The sequence below is a fragment of the Echinops telfairi genome, unplaced genomic scaffold (assembly GCF_000313985.2).
Source record: "Echinops telfairi isolate 266 unplaced genomic scaffold, ASM31398v2 ScPeMD7_7473;HRSCAF=8511, whole genome shotgun sequence".
NCBI classification, from domain to species: domain Eukaryota; kingdom Metazoa; phylum Chordata; class Mammalia; order Afrosoricida; family Tenrecidae; genus Echinops; species Echinops telfairi.
In genome coordinates this window covers 11,090,908-11,108,965 of record NW_022111377.1, presented here as the reverse complement: position 1 = coordinate 11,108,965, position 18,058 = coordinate 11,090,908, and the positions used below count along the sequence as shown (strand labels likewise).

General features: G+C 44.0%; 1 protein-coding gene across 1 annotated transcript in view; it reads left to right on the top strand.

Annotated features, from left to right (window-relative positions):
- The window catches only part of CUBN (cubilin), a 303,548-nt gene extending 285,714 nt beyond the window's left edge, over positions 1 to 17,834 (top strand). The window contains exons 59-65 of the mRNA XM_004716015.2: positions 5,037 to 5,199; positions 5,496 to 5,701; positions 8,048 to 8,195; positions 9,668 to 9,849; positions 11,621 to 11,786; positions 13,521 to 13,756; positions 17,467 to 17,834. Coding sequence (XP_004716072.1) covers positions 5,037 to 5,199; positions 5,496 to 5,701; positions 8,048 to 8,195; positions 9,668 to 9,849; positions 11,621 to 11,786; positions 13,521 to 13,756; positions 17,467 to 17,574 — 1,209 coding nt within the window. The 3' untranslated portion in view covers positions 17,575 to 17,834. The remainder of the gene's footprint in view (positions 1 to 5,036; positions 5,200 to 5,495; positions 5,702 to 8,047; positions 8,196 to 9,667; positions 9,850 to 11,620; positions 11,787 to 13,520; positions 13,757 to 17,466) is intronic.
- The last annotated feature ends 224 nt before the right edge of the window (positions 17,835 to 18,058 follow it).

Here is an 18,058-nt window from a genome sequence, read left to right as displayed (position 1 = left end):
CCTCCCAGCTCTTTCCTCTATTGCATGTCTTTTTATTGGTTTTTCTGATTCCATCATTTGGTCTCTCCTACCACATTTCACTTGCCTTTACTCTTTATTGTAGCCCTTATTTTTCTCTCTGTAGAAATAATGCACACATTTCTCTATAAGCATGGGGAGTCTGCAAAAAAGGTTGCAGCATATGGAATGACAAGATGAAAATAAAAAATATATACTTCATTTCTCAACTTAAATTCCACTAAGTTCAAGATACTTTTGTAAGTGATGATTATCAGTGATCTAATTTTCCCTTAAAGAACTGAGGATCCTGGCAATTGAAGCATGTCAGTGTAGTCATTTATTACCTTTTTAACTCAAGGAAAATGGACGCCCTTTGGCAAAGTGGCTACTAGTTTGGTTGCCAAGGTCAAGGTCAGCAGTTGATATCACTAGCTGCTGCCATAAATATGTACAGCATTGGACATCCCTTGGTAGCAGTTTGGAAACCCATTCATGGCAGTTCTCCTCTGCTGCATGGGTTGGAATAATCCTGGATGGTGGTGAGTTTTAAAAATATTTTAAAGAAACAGAAAGAGATCAGAAGGAGCCAAATTAGGACTGTCAGAGAAATGCCTAATAATTTCCTAAAGAAATTCTCATTGTTTGATGAAAACATGAGCAGGAAGACTGTTGTGCCGTAGAAGGGCTCTCCACTGAAGCTTTCCTGGGCATTTGCCTGCTAACCTTTGGCTAACTCTGTCAAAACACTCCCCTACTAAGTAGCTGTGCTCATTCTTTGCCTGCGCAGAGTCAACAAGCAAATTGTCTTGAGTTTCTCAAACACTGTTGTCAAGACCTTCGCTGTTGCTTTGGCTGGGCCACTTGTACCTCTTGGTACCCGAGGCTTTGTCTTCAGAATAGTAACGGTCAGACCTTATTCCATTTCCTCAAGAAAGTGCTTCCACCTGAAAATTGGAAACATTTTCACGGGAAGCTCTGCTTTTGTCTGTCCACCATCTAGGCACCAACAGTCTTTCCACCTGTTGAGCAGAGAATTGGCTCAGCTTTAATTTTCTGGTCAGACTTGTGTAAGTGCTGCCAATTGTGATGTCTATGGGGTTGACCATTGTCTCTGCTGTTAAGCATTGGTCCTCTTCAATTGAGGCATGTACAAGTCTAATGTTTTTCTGCTTCACTTCTAAAACACGATATCCATTTATAGCTGCTGATTTCTCTTGAGCATTTGCCCTCATAGACTTCTTAGGGAACAGCACTGATTTCACTATTCTTCTAGAGAAGCCTCACCATAAATTTGGTGTCTGTTTTTGCTTCAGTGATAGCAGAATTCAGGTTGCTCCGATGGGCCTCTTTGCAAACCGATGTCATTTTCTCCTCAATGCCTCAAACGAGATCCTCTTCAGACCTGTTATCATAAATTAATATGAGTTTATTTTTATGCCCCAAAATAGAAACCCATGTTTAAGTGTTTTTCATCAGACACACTTCCTGTAAACTTTTGGAAACAGTTCCTGTACATGTATAGTGCTACCATAACTATTGATTCTGACTCATGCCATCCCTGTCGGGAAGAGTAGATAGACACTGCTCCTCGGAGCCCGGAGGCTGGGCCAGCCTTTTCAGGAGCAAACTGTCACCTCTCCCTCCCAATCAATGGCAACCTCTGATTAACAGCCACGTGCTTAAGCACTGCTTCCTGCTCTATATCGACCCAGCAGAGAATGGCCCTGTGGCTTTCCCAAGGTGGCGATTTTTATGGAAGCAGATCGCCATTTTTCTTCCAGAGAGCAGCCGGTAGATTCAAAACGCCTGCCCTTTGGTTAGCGTTTCCCACAGTGGGTAATGCTGTACCTTGGGGCAGGTGGGGATGGGGGGCTGGAACAATCCAGAAAGGCTGCAAAAACAGATACCAACACTTTATATTAGATTATGGGCTGTAGTGTTTCATGGCCAAATGGGGTGCAGAGTAATTTTCCCCCCCTGAAATGGAAACCAAATCCCAATAAAACTCATGACTCATGAAGACCCCTAGGGCAGGGCAGAACTACCCTTGTGATGACCTGAAATGGTAACACTTTTCTGGGAGTAGAAAGCACCGTTTCTCCCATGCAGTGGCTGGTAGCTCTCTACGCATAAGGGCTATGCCGTCAGGGCTCCTTGTTTACTCCAGCAAACGGTTAGAGCCTCAGAAATGCACAGCGTAGTTTCTCCTTGCCCTATAGGGTCGTTTTGAGTCGTATCAACTTGCTGGCAGTGAGTTTGGGTTGAGTTGCTTTCTATAGGTTGTCATTTGCAAAGGAAACCATCACATTCCCTCTCCCTCCTAACCCCCCAGCACACCTGGAAGATTCAAAATGCCTGCCTTTCAGTTAAAGGCCTTGGGCTTTGCCTCCGGGCTACTAGGAAGCCTAGGTCCCTCACACCTTGAATCAGGCAAGGCAGTGCCATCGGGTGCCCCTCCTTTTCTTTTGAAGTGACTGTTCCTAACCATTTGTATGCCAGATAGGGAGAGTGGCCCTCTCTGAGTCTCTGTACTGGTTTGGTTTGGTTTTGTATGCTGCCAGGATTTTAACACGTCTGTTTAGTATTTGGAACTTTATATGTACAGATACTTTAGATATACAATGAAGAATTCGTTAGCTAGAAAATCGCTTTTATGGCTATATGTGAGTGAAAGCCAAATACTCATCATTTCAGTAAGTTGTTCTCAAAAGGCATGTTAGTCCCCAAAGAGAATGTTCTACATCCTATTGGGCTGAGTTGCAACTGAGGTCTTTAACACTTAGGACTCAAGGAAACGCAATGAATTAGTCCAGAGGAAGCCCCACCTTAAGGTACTGTCTGTTCTGATGTAGACCACAATACAAAGTCCTGGACAAAGTGGGGGAAATGGAGAACAAACTTCAAGATCATAAAAATGACCTGAGACTCTGGCCCTCCCATACCTTTCAGCCCATAGGAACTCACCACACCCTGGGGATCAGGCAAGCAACGGGCAGGCCTGTGACGTGCGCAGCAACACCAGAGGAGAGGGCACTGCACGGTCTGTACAAGCAACAGTGGGAAACCACAGAGTCAGTGTTGGCCCAAGAGCAAAGTTCAGGAGGCAGGAAGGGGCAGGGGAGAATGAAGTGGAAAGAATGCTGTTAACATGTGCATGTTTCTGAATGGGGGATTAGTGAGCTGTGTAAACGTTGACCCAAACCACCATTTCATAAAAGAAGAAAGGGGAAAAGCTCTTACGTTGTAGGAATTGTGCTGGGTGCTGGTTCCAGGGTCATAACTAAGTCAGATGAAGCTGTCTGTCCTGTGGTGCATAAAACCAAAAAACTGAAAAAGCAAACAAGTAATGTGTAAGCTTAATGAAATGGACATTGGTGGAAGGCAACACTAGATATGATTGGTCTCTCTCAGGCAGAGCCAAGATCTCAGATCAAAAAGCAATCTGCTGTCCAGAGCAGAGGAAAGGGTGTTCTGGCTAGCAGTAGTGGCAAGTTGCAGTAGCCCTGGGAAGGGCAGTGTGCTGGAAGAGCTGTGGAAAACAGGTGAATGGAATGGAAGGTGGTCTGAAAGGAGATGGAGGTGGGAGACGTGCAGACCAGGGAAAGAGTGTGGGTTGTAGCTTTAGTGCAGTGGCTCTCTGTTGAGCAGTTGTGAGCACAGCACCAAGCAAAATCTGACGTAAGCTGGCAGGTCCAGGGGCAGCAGACAGCATTTCTTAGCAAGAGGCTGTGATAGTGAAAATGAAGAGCAATGATGCTAGTATTTGGGATGGAGCCATTGAGATTAATTGGGAAAGCAAAGTGCAGTAGATGTAGGAATTGGGAGAAAGCGAGAGGCTGGCTGACATAGGATAAAAACGACTGGAGGAGCACAGGTCTGGGAGGGATGAGGACCAGCAGAGAGGAATCAATGCCCTTGTTCACTAATAAAATAGTTACTGAGTATGCTAGGCTCTCTCCAAGCAAGTGGGGACCCAGGATTGATCAAAACAGGCAGCCGTCTGTGCCATCAGGGAACTTATATTCTATGATGTTTGTAGAAGTGCAATATATTTTAGAGAAGATAAAATGTCCTCTGAGGAAACTCACTCACTGCCAGTTAGTCAAGTTTGACTCATAGCGCCCTGCTGGACAGGGCAGAGCTGCTCCTGTGGGTTTCTCAGACTAATTCCTGCTGGGAATGGAAAGCCCGTCTCTCTCCGGCTGAGTGACTGGTGGTTTCACACTGCTGGCCTCGTAGTTAGCAGCCCAACAAATAATCTCAAGATCATTTACATTTTCAGATGGCTGGTTAGGGAAGGCCTTCCTGTGTCAGGGATATTTGAATGGGACTTCCAGGCAGTATGAGAACAAACCACATGGATTTGCAAGGGAACCGTCTGTGTTCCAAGACAAGAAACAGCCAATGCACCAGCCATGAAGCAGGAGAGCACTGGTTTATTCCAGGAGCAGAGGGAACAGTGGGGAAATATTCAGAAACTAGATAAAAATGCCGAAGGGTGTGAATGTAGAGCAGATTCCCTTGACTGCTCCTGCTTTTATATGGAGTAGATGGGAAGCAGTTAGGAGGGCTTTGGGTAGAGTAGTAATCTGGTCTGATTCACATGCTGGCACGTCGAAAGCAGACCAGTGGGAGAGGAAGAGAGAAAGGGTCTTCCATAGAAGGGTAAAACTTCTAGTCCCAGCAAAAGGCTGTGGTGGCTTGGTCCGGTAGTGAGGGAGGAGAAAAAGATTGTCAGGTTCTAGGTACACCTTCACAGCAGAAATAATGGACTTGCTGATGTGAACGACACATTTCAAAATGTCTTATAAATTGTTTTCCCATTCAGGAAAAAAATTCTAGGCATCATACCAGGTCTTTACTAGAGAATCATAATGATATCAATTGAATAAGAATTCTGTTCCTAAATTAAAACATCTCTAAGAAGATTGATGTCATGATTCTTCATCATGACCTCTTTTGACTTCACCATGCAGTGCAAGGCAGAGGCTTTCCTGGTGCATAAAGAAGAACTAATGAGCTCTTTGCCTTTTCAGCTGTTTGATGGGGACAGTGAAAATGCCAAGCTGGTGGGAACGTTCTGTGGTTCATCGCTACCTGCTCCTTTCATCTCTTCCGGTAACTTCCTCACGGTTCAATTTGTCAGCGACCCAACTTTAGAAAGGGAAGGATTTAATGCAACATATACCATCGTGGACAGTGAGTACCTTGAAGCATTTTTGTATGTTATGAGATGCATGTGTCCTAAAAAGAATCCCATGTTCCATGTCAAGTACTAAGCTCACTATTAACTATGGAATGCAATGCCAGAGGCTTAGCTCCATGTTCATTACTCTGTGTCCAAGCTATAATACAAATTTGACACAATTCTTACACAAAAATGCATATCAAGAATATATGTTAGTCTTTATATATGTGTGTGGGAGGATATGGATTGGGAAAAGGACAGGAGCAGATGGTCTCATCCACTATTTTTTGTTTTCTTGCCCTCACAGTGCTGTGTGGAGGAACCTACAATGCGACTCGGGCCCCACAAACTATCTTGTCGCCAAATTCATCGGACCCTGATGCGCCACTGCACACCTGTACGTGGGTCATGGAAGCCCCTTCTCACCAGCAGCTCAAGATAACTGTGCTGGAAGTGCAGCTCCGCTCACAAGACTGCTCGCAGAATTACGTGGAGTTCCAGGACTCCCCAGAGGTAATAATGACAGCATGACTGACAGTCATGCCTGGTGACCTTTCCACCAGTATTTGCAAAGCACTTGGAATAATGAGGGCATGATTAACGAAATTTGCTAAGTTACTTTCAGCTGAATTTGTTTTTCAGAACTACTTATGACAGGTTAATGACCTTGGACTTGATCCTGTTGGTCAGCAGCTCTCGAACTGGTTGGTGTACCTCAGAATCATCTGGGTGTCTTGGTCAATACGCATACTCAGTGGTTGATTGCCCCAGAAATTAGCTATTAATACATATATTTGATGAGCATCTCACATTTGACCCTTATGCTTTGGCAAATAGTGAGCTATCTAAACAATTCTACTGCCATGGAGTCAATGCTAAGTGACTTCTAGTGACCCTTTGAGATGGACAAGCATTTCCCTCTTTAGATTTCCTAGGCTGGAAATCTTCATGGGAGCAAACAGTCTCACTTTCTTCCTGAGGAATGACTGGTGTCTTTGAACCACCAAACTTGTGTTTGTGTTTAAGAGACCAATACTTACCCAGCAGTGCCACCAGGGCACCATGGACCTGTGTACAAGGAGGTACTAAAGTCAGTAAAGAACACAGGAGGATCAAATTGATAGACTCCATGATGATGATGTGTACATTTTCAGGTCTTCTATGTTGCAATGATGAGATGACCCAGGGAAAATCTATAAGTGAAGAGCCGGGAAGTATGGATGGCTATTTGCTGAACACCAGCTTCACAGGAGTGTGTCATTGCAGTTGGGGAGCAACTACTCTACCACATCCCATGTGTTAGCAACAATAATGTCTGACAGTCTACTCTCTTCTTGGGTTGTAGGGGTAGTCCTTGCTCTCAGCCATAGTCGGTCCCCTGATTCACAAATAAGTCTTGGTGGTGAAAGGCTTGATGACCTAAGTGTAGATGCCTGAGAATGCTGACGGTAAAAGGACAGCGGCATTGCTTTTCACTGCCGTCAAGTCCATGCGGACTCACAGCGACCCCTGTGGGTTTCTGAGACTCTGGGAGTAGAAGCCCAGTCTTTCTCCCAAGGAGCTGCTGGTGGTTTAGAACTGTCGACCACACAGATCGTAGCCCAACTCCTAACTACTACACCATCAGGGTTCCTAGTTTTGTCCAAAGCACAGACCTGGAGATAAATCCCAGGTTTCCATAGTAGCCAAGTGGCTGGGTCATTATTCCATTGATAATAGTTTTCAAAACGTAATCTTCTGTTCCCTAGTAGGACCCTTGCTGAAAGAACTTGGATCCAAGTGGGACAAAGCCCTTGGGTTAAAGTTCTTACAACTTCCCATGGCTTCATGAAGCCGAGACCCTAGGAATCATGGAAGAACACCCAGCAATGCTCATAGAGGCATATGGAGACTCTGGGACAAAACAGCAGCTAGACTGCCCTCAACTAAGCCCTGCTGCTTGTTGGGAATGAATAGTGTCACTGAATGAAATGCGTGAAAGAAAGGGCACTGAAGTCCCTACCTGGGTTGGGCGAAATGGGGATTTTCACATGTCTAAGAGTGGAAAAGAAGACCATAATTGCAGAGATGCTGATGACAAGATGTCTGGATAGCAGGCATTGGGGGTAGGTAGCCATAGTAGAGATGAAAGTCTCCCGTTTTAAGGAGTGAAATGTTAGGGTGTTTAATGAATCACATGTAAAAACTGAAAGGCCAGGGTTAGAAAAGATACTACAGACATAATCGGAAGTTAGAGGCAAAAAATTTCCTCCATAAGAGTTATATTTACAAAAGAATGGGCAGGTATTGGACTATGTACAATTGGTACAGTGGGCGCAACAGTGGGCTTAGACATGGCGATGATGGCTTGGGACTGGGCAGTGCTTCATTCCCGGACAGTTGCCAGTGTCAAGGCCAATCTCCGTCTCGTTGTAGTCATCCATTTTGAGCCCTTCAAACACTGTAACTAGTTTCCACCCTGAATATTTAAGCCATGCTATTACACAATGACCCCTGTGAATGCCTTAATTAGAAGGGAGCCTGACTTTCTGTTCCTGTAAAGATTCCAGTCTTGGAAATTCATGGGGCAGTTCTACCCTGTCCTGTGGGGTCCATGTGAGTCAGAATCCACTGAATGGCAGTGAATAAGTAGCCTTGTTTTTCCAGGTCCCACAAGTTTTCCATCTGTGATGGGGTGCAGTCACCACTTTCCTCTCATTTTCTATGTAGTAGAAACCTTTAAGTTTTCCTTTGCTGGAGGATTCTGTCTTTCCCAGGCTCTAGCTTGCACTGGTTTGACTGTGCAGACTTTAATCTCTGCTGCAATCTATTCTCTGTTGACACTCAAACTAATGTGACTTGGCTTCCACTTCATTTTAGATAAATGCTCACCCAGGAGTCCGACTTTGTGGCAGAAACATCTCCACTGTCCCTGAATTTTATTCTTTGACACGTACGGCAGTTGTCAAGTTCAAATCTGAAGTCTTTAACAGAGACTCAAGGCTGAGCTTTACTTATCAAATTGCAGGTAAGCGGGGTGTGTGTGTGGGGGGGCTGTGTCTTTGCTATTATTACCACTGTGGTTGGAGTGCCCTCTTGTGAGGCATTAAGATTTGTTAACAACAACAAAAACACCATAGGGGACAAGACTCTGACCTAAAACCCAGGTCCACCATAGCAACTTAGAAATCCCAACCAAACATACTATTAATTAAAATATTTAGAATATCAGCCTATTCTTTAAAGTTCATGTAAAAATATGATACGGGTTATTTTGATAATAATCCATTTGAGTTTATATTAAAAGAAATCCTACTGCCATCACATCAACTCTGACTCATAGCCACCCTATAGGACAGGGTAGAACTGCCCCTGTGGGTTTGGGAGACCGTAACTCTGGGAATAGAACATTTTGACTTTCTCTGGTGGAGCCTCGGTTGGTGGTTTCAAACTGCTAACTTTCCAGTGAGCGGCCTAACACGTAACCGCTATGCCAACAGGGCTCTAGGAACTACTGTATATGTGTGGGTGTATCATACACAAGGGACTTGAAATAAGTTCATAGAACGATGGAATTAAAACAGCAGTTCTCCACCTGTGGATCGTGACCCTTCTGTGGGTCAAACAACCCTTTCACAGGGGTCACCCAATTCATCACAGTAGCAAAATTACAGTGATGAAGTAGCAACTAAAATAATTTGATGGTTGGGGGGTCGCGGCATTAGGAAGATTGAGAACCACTGAATGAAAAGATAATGCATTTTTCCTGTGAACTTTTTCAAGCCCTTTCATATATGTAACTAGACATATTTACAGCTTTCTTGAGAGAAATTCATGTATCTTACAACTCAAGCATGTGACATGTGACAGTCCGTAGTCCTCAGTATAGTCACAAAGTCGTGAATCACTATACTTCCAGGAAAAGGTCTGGTTAAACACCAAGAATCTTGACTTCTGTCATTAGACGTTTCTTTCCAGAGAAACTATTTTGAGCCCAATTGAAATGCAAGCTGCTTTTGATGAAAGCAAACAAAGAAAAATACTCCTGGCACTGTTACTAAACAAGGGAAAGAGAACACTTTGTCAAATTCCTCAGCACAAATCATTCACTAAAGAATTTCAACAGAAAACTTCCTACAAAACTCAGTCCTGGGGGTTGAGCCTTCATGTCATGATCTAAAGGCCTTCATTCCCCACTTGGGTCTGACGAGAACAATGCAGAGACTTCTAGAACATCCCCCCTCCACAGCGAGTGCTCAACTTCCGTCTGTCATGTGAGGGCACTTTGTGCTCACTGGCCACTCTGCTGTATTTTCTCTGGGTGCAGTGACGTCACCTCTTGGGGTCTCAACTGCCTCAGAGGTAAATTAAGAAGCAGAATTAGCTTCTGTATCAAATGTGTTCAAATTTGAGTGACCTTTTAAATAGATTGTTACTGAGTGGGAAGAGCATGACCTATCTGGAGACATGCCCTGCTGACGGCTCTTTCTCCCCTCTAAGATTGCAGCAGAGAATACAAGCAGGCATTTGGCAATCTGAAGAGTCCCGGGTGGCCAGCTGGTTATAACAGTGACCTGGACTGCACAGTGACTCTCGCGGCACCGCGGAACCACTCCATCTCCCTCTTCTTCCATTCCTTTGACATCGAGGCGTCCAGCGGATGCACACACGATTTCTTAGAGGTAACATGCACTGAAATATTACTGAAGGATTTAAAAGACGCCAGAATTTTTACCTTTGACACTAGTTAGCCGAGGCTCTCCTTATTCCATTTGTGGGCCCACTAGTCTTTTGGTTCATGAATACATTCTGGGTACCTTCTAGGTTCAGGTACTGTGCAGGGGCCTCAGAAGGCTCCCAAGTCTCGGGAAAAGCAGAAAAGGGCAGAATGTGATAACACAATGTTAACAGCTCTCGCAGTGGCTGTGAGTCAGAGGCTACTCCACACCGACTGGTTTTGTTTTTTAACTCAGCCTTGGAGGTTGGAAGGAGGTAAGATCTGGGCTGTCAACCACAAAGTCAGTGGTTCAAACCCATCAACCGCTCGCTGGCAGTGAGTGAAACCTAAGGATGGAGGAGGAGTGATGGGTCAGGCCCTCCAGGACTCACCATACTAGCAGTCCTCTTCCTGGGGGTGGGGGGCATTCACCACTGTCCAGGCCAGGGCCACTTGGTTTAAATACTTGGAAAGTAGGTTTAAATACTTGGAAAGTAGTTATCAAAAGTACCAGAAAGGTATTCGTTTTCCACGGCTGCCAAAGGGTCACTGGTTGGTGTATAAAGTTAAAGAGTTCAGGCTGCTAACCAAGTCTACCCAGAGGTACTGCTGAAGAAAGGCCCGGCGATATACTTCCAGACAAAGCAACCACAGAAACCCTATGGAACACAGTACGACTGTGGCACCCATGTCTGGGCCCACCCCACTGCTCCTGGGTTTCCACTGGCTGCTCCACAGACATGAAGGATCTCTCTTCTGCTTAGCACCACCAGGCAAACTGCACCTCGTACTGCCCCCCTCCGCAGAAACCCGGTGACTGCAGACAGCCAGCGCCCGGCCCTGCTTTCAATGACGGAATCACAAAGAGAAGGGGAAAGTCTGGAAATCGTGGGAGCACACGTCAATAAAAGTAGCACTCACATTTGGTTCTAAGAGTGCACTGCCTACAAAATCCTTCCTTAATAGGCCTTGAGGGAGTGAGACTGGGCAGAGGGAAGCTGTCTGGTTGGAGAATGTGGTTGAACGCATAGTGTGCTTATCTACACATATGCATTGACTCATTTCCTGTTGTTGTTCCACTTACATTTGGTATGTAGTTTTAAGTCTCTTGACAGCAGAGCAGTCTCAATGAAGGAAAAGCAAACCAACCATGCTACCGTATCATATCATAGAAGTGACTGAAGTTTCCACGGACGACATGGCCTCCCTTCCACTACCTTTTAAACCTTTACTACATTCTTCAAAACGCCTCTCCAAGAGCGAACATTATAGGATCAAAGCACCAACTAGTGTATAAAATAAGTGCCCTGGTGTTTTAATTACTGTAAGTAAAAGTTACCTGCTGTTTGAGTCTAGACGCACATGGTTTTGCTGTATGAATTAAACATTGTTGTCCTTCGAACATGCAAGTGACTTTTGAGAGTGATTTGCAGGAAGGCTTTCATTATAAGGCTATAAAGAGACACCCATCAAGATGCATCCCCCACCCACTCTCACCTCACTGGCAGCAAGTTGATTCAGACTGGAGTGACCCTTGGTTGCTCAATGGTGTGAATTTTTATGGGATTAGAAAGCCTCATCTTTTTTCTGGGGAGCAGCTGATGGGTTCAAACCACTGACCAATGGGTTCACAGCCTAGCACCTCGCCCCCTGGGACCTCTAGTGATGCACAGCAAGGCTAGACAGAAAAGTGTGTAGTCTGAGGATAAAGTAACAACGGACTCTGGTTTTTACAGATAAGAAATGGACCTGATAGCAGTTACCCGCTGCTTGGCAAATATTGTGGAAATCTTCTTCCTAATCCTGTTTTCACTCAAAGCAATGAATTGTACCTGCGATTCAAGAGTGATAATGCGATTTCTGCTCCCGGATATGAAATTGTCTGGACTTCGTCACCCTCAGGTAAGGCTTCCCTAGTTTGTAAGGGACAGCGGTTCATGCGAGAAGATGAAGTGTCTATTAAAAAAGGGAAGTTCGGGTGACACTGTCGTTTTTTGCTTGATTATTTTGTAGAGGGGACACAAGATTCTTATCAATGAAAGTGCATAAATTCTTTGTTATTATTGTGTTCACTAGTTCTGTATAAAAAAGGAAACCCCTAATAAAACTCAGTGCCATCAAGTTGCTTCTGACTGAGCAACCCTCTAGGACAGGGTGGACTTGCCCTTGGGACTCTTCCTGGGAGTAGCCTCATCTTCCTCCCAGGGAGCGACAGGAGGCTTCCCACTAAAGACCTGGTGCTTAGCAGCCAGCACATAACCACTTCGACACCAGAATTCTGTTCAGTTCAAGATCTGCCCTCCAAAATCTGAATTTAATGTTTAGACCTTCCTTGCAGCCTCTATCATTTGGGGCCATTCGGGTTATTTTAGGAAATCACAGCAACACAAACTCACTGCCACAGGGTCCACTCTGACTCAGCGACCTTACGGGACAGAGTAGAACTGCCCCGGGGGCTACTGAGGCTGTATGTTCAGCAAATAGTTAAAGGAAATCTAAGCCCCGTCAATACATTTACATCTACAAAACTTCTGACAATATCTAAAAATCATCAGGAGGTGGGAGCTATTCAAAATAAGAGATTAAAAAGGACTCATTTAAGTGTACTAAGAGACAAGGAAAGGGGTGTATCAAGGCAACTATATAGATAATGAAATCCTTGCTCCTAAAGATAATTTAAAGATCATCTCCAATGTCCTTCTTTTACAGTTGAGAAATCACACACTGAGATGGATGAGTTGTCAAAATGCTCCACTAGGTTGGGCCAGAGGTAGGATTTGAACTCCAGGCTCCTAGTTCAGGGGCATTTTTATAATACCATGGAGTTTCCTCCCATGTGGGTAGGACATCTGGTTTCCCCTGGGTCACTAGCTATAAATCACAATAGTGTTGTTAATCTATAAGCTAACCAACTGCATACATTGAACATAGTGTTTAGAAAGCTTGAACTTCAAGTCTATCAGTCTTGGAGCTATTGGTTATAAGCCTGGTAAATCCACTTTTATAATAAAGCAGTCATTACCTAACCTACACTAACACACGCTCTTTGGGTCCTGCCCTGAAATAGAACGATTTCACCACATCTACACCCTTATTGGGTGTGGAGAGCGTATGCCATCAAAAGCACACAGATGACTTTCCTGACTTGTCCCTCCTGGATGGTGCAAGCAGTTAAGGACAGACCACTAGCCAAGAGATTGGTGGTTCCAATCCTCTCAAAGGCACCTCAGCAGAAAGGCCATCTGCTTTGGGAAGGTCACAGCCTTTAAAGCCTGGTGGAGCAGGGTTCTATTCTATACACACGGGCTGCCATGAATGCGTGCTGACTCAAACAACACCAGGTGTTTCATGAAGTCCTTTGGTTGCCCATTTTGTTCTCAGTCCTTTTAAAGAATAGGCCTGGAGGAGTTGTCCCCAAGCGGTGAAGTGCAGGGACATGATTATAGAAGTGAGGGTGAGGGATATAACCCAAAGAAGGGACATGAAAAGGGTTTCTACCTCCACTGTCTTGGAAATTTGCTTAAATCTCAGCACCTTACAGAAAAGCATCTGGTCCTACAGCCTTGCACATGTGCCCTAAAGCTGACTTCTTCACTGAATCCCACCTCCGACCACTGCTGGGGTGCTGTTTTGCAGGCTGTGGTGGAACACTTTACGGAGACAGCGGTTCGTTCACCAGCCCGGGCTATCCAGGGAGCTACCACAACAACACTCACTGTGAGTGGACCATCACTGCTCCTGCTGGGAGACCTGTGACAGTCAGCTTTCACTTTATCAGCATCGACGATCCAGGAGACTGTGTACAAAACTACCTCATACTCTACGATGGGCCAGATGCTGAGTCTCCATCCACTGGACCTTATTGTGGAGCAGTGAGTAAAATGAGCATTTCCAGATGTTTTTTATCTTTAAATAAAAACTAACCCGAGAGTAGACCTCTACAGGCAGGTCACATGCAAAATGCAAAGGAAGAGGCCTTTATCACAATCCATGCATCCATCCAGTGTGTCAAGCACATTTGTACATTTGTAGCCATCATCATTCTCAAAACATTTGCTTTCTACTTGAGCCCTTGGTATCAGCTCCTCATTTTTCTCCTCCCTCTCTGCCTCCCCTTCATGAATCCTTGATAATTTATAAATTATTTTGTCATGTCTTACACTGTCCAATGTCACCCTTCACCTACTTTTCTGTTGTCTGTTCCCCCAGGGAGGGGGTATATGTAGATCCTTGTGATCAGTTCCTCCTTTCTAACCCACCTTCCCCTTACCCACCCGGTATCACTACTCTCAATATTGGTCCTGAGGGGTTTATCTGTCCTGAATTCCCTTGTTTCTAGTTCTCATCTGTACCAGTGTACAATCTTTGTTCTAGCTGAATTTGTACGGTAGAATTGGGAGCATGATAGTGGTAGTGGGGGAAGCATTAAAGAAGTAAAGTTGTATGTTTCACCATTGCTACACTGCACCCTGACTGGCTCGTCTCCTCCCAGCGACCCTTCTGTAAAGGGATGTCCAATTGCCTACAGATGGGCTTTGGGTCCCCACTCCCCATCATTCACAATGATATGACTTTTTATTCTTTGATGCCTGATCCCTTTGACACCTCGTGATCACACAGGCTGGTGCAGAAGAAGCCTTTTAAACAAAAGGTAGTCTTCCTACTTCATTTTCATTTTGGGAACACGAGTGCCATCTAGTGGGTATTGCATTAAATTACTATTAATGGCCGTCAAACTTGGACTTGGTTAGCAATCCAGACTTCAACTCCTCAAGCAGACCCATGAAATCAGAATTATTGGATGAGGAGCTATTTTTAAAGCTCCGTAACTATAGAAAGATTGGGCTCCTGGTTCTACTTCATCTACTTGCTGAAATTTATAGGGATTCTTTAAAGAAACACACAGGGAAAGATTAAGACAAATAGGTACATAAAGAAATGTGGTGAAGAAAGCTTATGGTAGCTGGCTATCAAAAGATATAGCGTCTGGGGTCTTAAAGGCTTGAAGGTAAACAAGTGGCCATCTAGCTCAGAAGCAACAAAGCCCACATGGAAGAAGCACTCCGGCCTGTGCGATCACAAGGTGTCAAAGCGATCAGGTATCAGGCATCATCAGAACAAAAAATCTTACCATAGAGAATGAGGGGGGTGCGGAGTGGAGACCCATAGCCCATTTGTAGGCCACTGGAGATTCCCTTGCAGAGGGATCTCAGGGAGGAGACAAACTACACAGGGTGCAATGTACCAACGATGAAAAATACAACTTTCCTCTAGTTCCTAAATGCTTCCTCTGCCCCCCACTATCATGATCCCAATTCTACCTTGCAAGTCTGGCTAGACCAGAGGGTGTACACTGGTATAGATAGGAACTGGAAACACAGGGAATCCAGGGCAGAGGATCCCTTCAGGACCAATGGTGTGAGTGGCTATAGTGGGAGCGTAGAAGGAGAGTGGGTTGGAAAGGGGGAACCGATTACAAGGATCTACATGTGACCTCTTCTCTAGGGGACGGAAAACAGAAAAGTGGGTGAAGGGAGATGTCAGACAGGGCAAGATATGACTAATAATTTATAAATTATCAAGGGATGAGGGAGGGGGGGAAAAAGGACCTGATGTCAGGGGCTTAAGTGGAGAGCAAATGTTTTGAGAATGATGATGGCAATGAATGTACAAATGTGCTTTACACAAATGATGTATGTATGGATTGTGATAAGAGTTGTATGAGCCCCTAATAAACGATTAAAAAAAAAGATTAGTATGATGATCAACAGTTTGATTGGTTTTCTAACATCCTTGTATCTTCTTTATACACCAGTAGTTAGAATTCTGATATTGACTCAAAACTGTATGCCTCTGCCCTTGCTGTTCTTACTTTGTGTGAAAGGAAATATATAAAGAACTTCCAAGTCTGGAAAATGTGCCCCTTCTTTTGAGACCTGTTGTTCATTGTTCCACTCCTTACTCACTTAGGCGTTCTAATCAAACCAGATGGAGAATTATGTCAGCTAGACATCTACAGTATTTTTGTGTTATTTACCTCCCCCAAATCCACTGCCATCGAGTAAAGTCCTACCACACATAGCAATCCTGTAAGACAGAGTAGAATGTCCTTTGGGTTCGGAGCCTTTACATCTTACCAGAAGTAGACGCATCTTTCTCCCTGGGTTCAAACTGCTCATCGTGCAGGCAGTAGCTCGTGCGGAATCCACTACCGCCATGGTTCCTTTCCTCGGCTGAAATTTTAAAAATACTATTTTCAGAAAATTAGAGAAAAAGGTAAGACAAACAACATTGACAAATATTCTGATACTTGTATGTGTATTTGGACAGGGAGACACACACTCCACACTAGGCTTTTTCCCACTTAGAAAACCAACAGTCCTTCGATTGGCAGTGTCCAATTTACATGCAACTCATATTTATGAACCAACCCCCACACAGCTTATTATATTAAAATTCAAGATCCACACAGTGCATGCTACTGCTTTGCAGCATGCCTCAAAATGTTAGTATTATGTCACTGAATTATTATGTTAAAGATGTTTTAGTTTATCTGGAAGTGTTTAATATTCTTTATGTATTGATATGTATACTACATACGATATGCTCAAACATTTAACTGAAACTAGTACCCCACTATTCTGAAACTGTTCTCACTCAGGTACAATTGTGTCTAAAAGGGCCTTCTGTATATCTGTCACATCTCCCCAAATCAATAAGAACCTAGACATGTCATATTTAATTGTGTGGTATTCTGTTTCATGGTACAGCATAAATCATGCAACTAATTCTCTCTACTTGGAATTTCAGTTTTGCTTCAACTACAGGCAGCCTGCTGGTAATCTCTTTTAAAGCTTTATGGCCGCAGGGATTTTTATCTGCTGTGTTCACGGTTTCATGTCTCTAGCTCTCAAAACAATACCTGCGAAATGTTGGTCTCTTGATAAATACTTGTTAAATGAATGACTGAAAATGACCAGTATAAGGGCCCCCCTCCCACTGTTCCACAGCAAGGATATTAAAATGAATCCCAAGAGTAAACTGTAGACATTAAGGATGAAAAGTCTTATTTACACACATAATATACTTATTCATTTTAGTTATAAATTTCATGCGCTTCCATCAGACACAAAATGTCCTCTATGAACTTGAATTAGGAATGTCACTTTAATTTTCATAACGATTTATTGCCATGTAATTTACAGATCACACAATTTACCTCTTTAAAGTATACACTTCAGGTTTTTTTTAGCTCAGTCATCAAGTTTTGTAGCCATCAAGTTCCAAATTGTTCAGACTTGAAAACGAAATCACTCATTACTTCGGTTTTAGATCATTTTTGTTGCCCCATTAGCAGTCACTCCCTCCATTGCCCCCATCAATATATTTTACTATAAAATATCCCCATTTATTCTTAGTAAGGCCCCCCCCCCCAGAAAGATATACAGGTTTACGTCAATTCTGTAAAACTTCTTTATGTTAACCCTTTTTCTTTTACATTTTAAACTATACTAACATTGATAGGAAAAGTGTTCAAATGTTCACTCTTGGAAAATAATGTCACTTGTTATTTCTATTTTAGGACACTGAGATATTTTCGTTTGTGTCTTCCTCGCATCGTGTCTTCATAAGATTCCACGCGGAATATGCCTTGCTGCCGTCGGGCTTCTGGTTAACGTGGACCAGCTAACCTCCCGTGCTGTCTCAGCACCGCGCCGCTCCTGTAGAGACAGCGGGACAGCACCCTGGGCAGGATCCTGCTTGGTGGGGACCCGCCCACGCCACTGAAAATGATTTAAACTTCTACACTTTTCACCACTGCTTGTATAGAGTCTGCGTTCGAACACTTTTTCTGGGATGTAAAAATGTAGTTTATTTCATTGGAACTGTGCACGTCAGGCTGATAATGTTTTTGAGCAGAAATAAAATTATCCTTATATCGTTGGAAAAGATTGTTGACGTGATATAGCACAAATATTTTTAAAAGTTTGGGAGGATGGTGACGGAGTGACACATACCAGAGGGTCTCCACAGAATCCAGCCTAGGAGAGTTGCTTAGAGGGAACTTTAACACAACTGGAACGCAGGAGGAGCATCATAAAGATAAGTAGGCACAAACCCACAGGGTTTTGAGCGGCTTGGGGTGTTTTGGCTTACCTCAGTGGAAGCCGGCT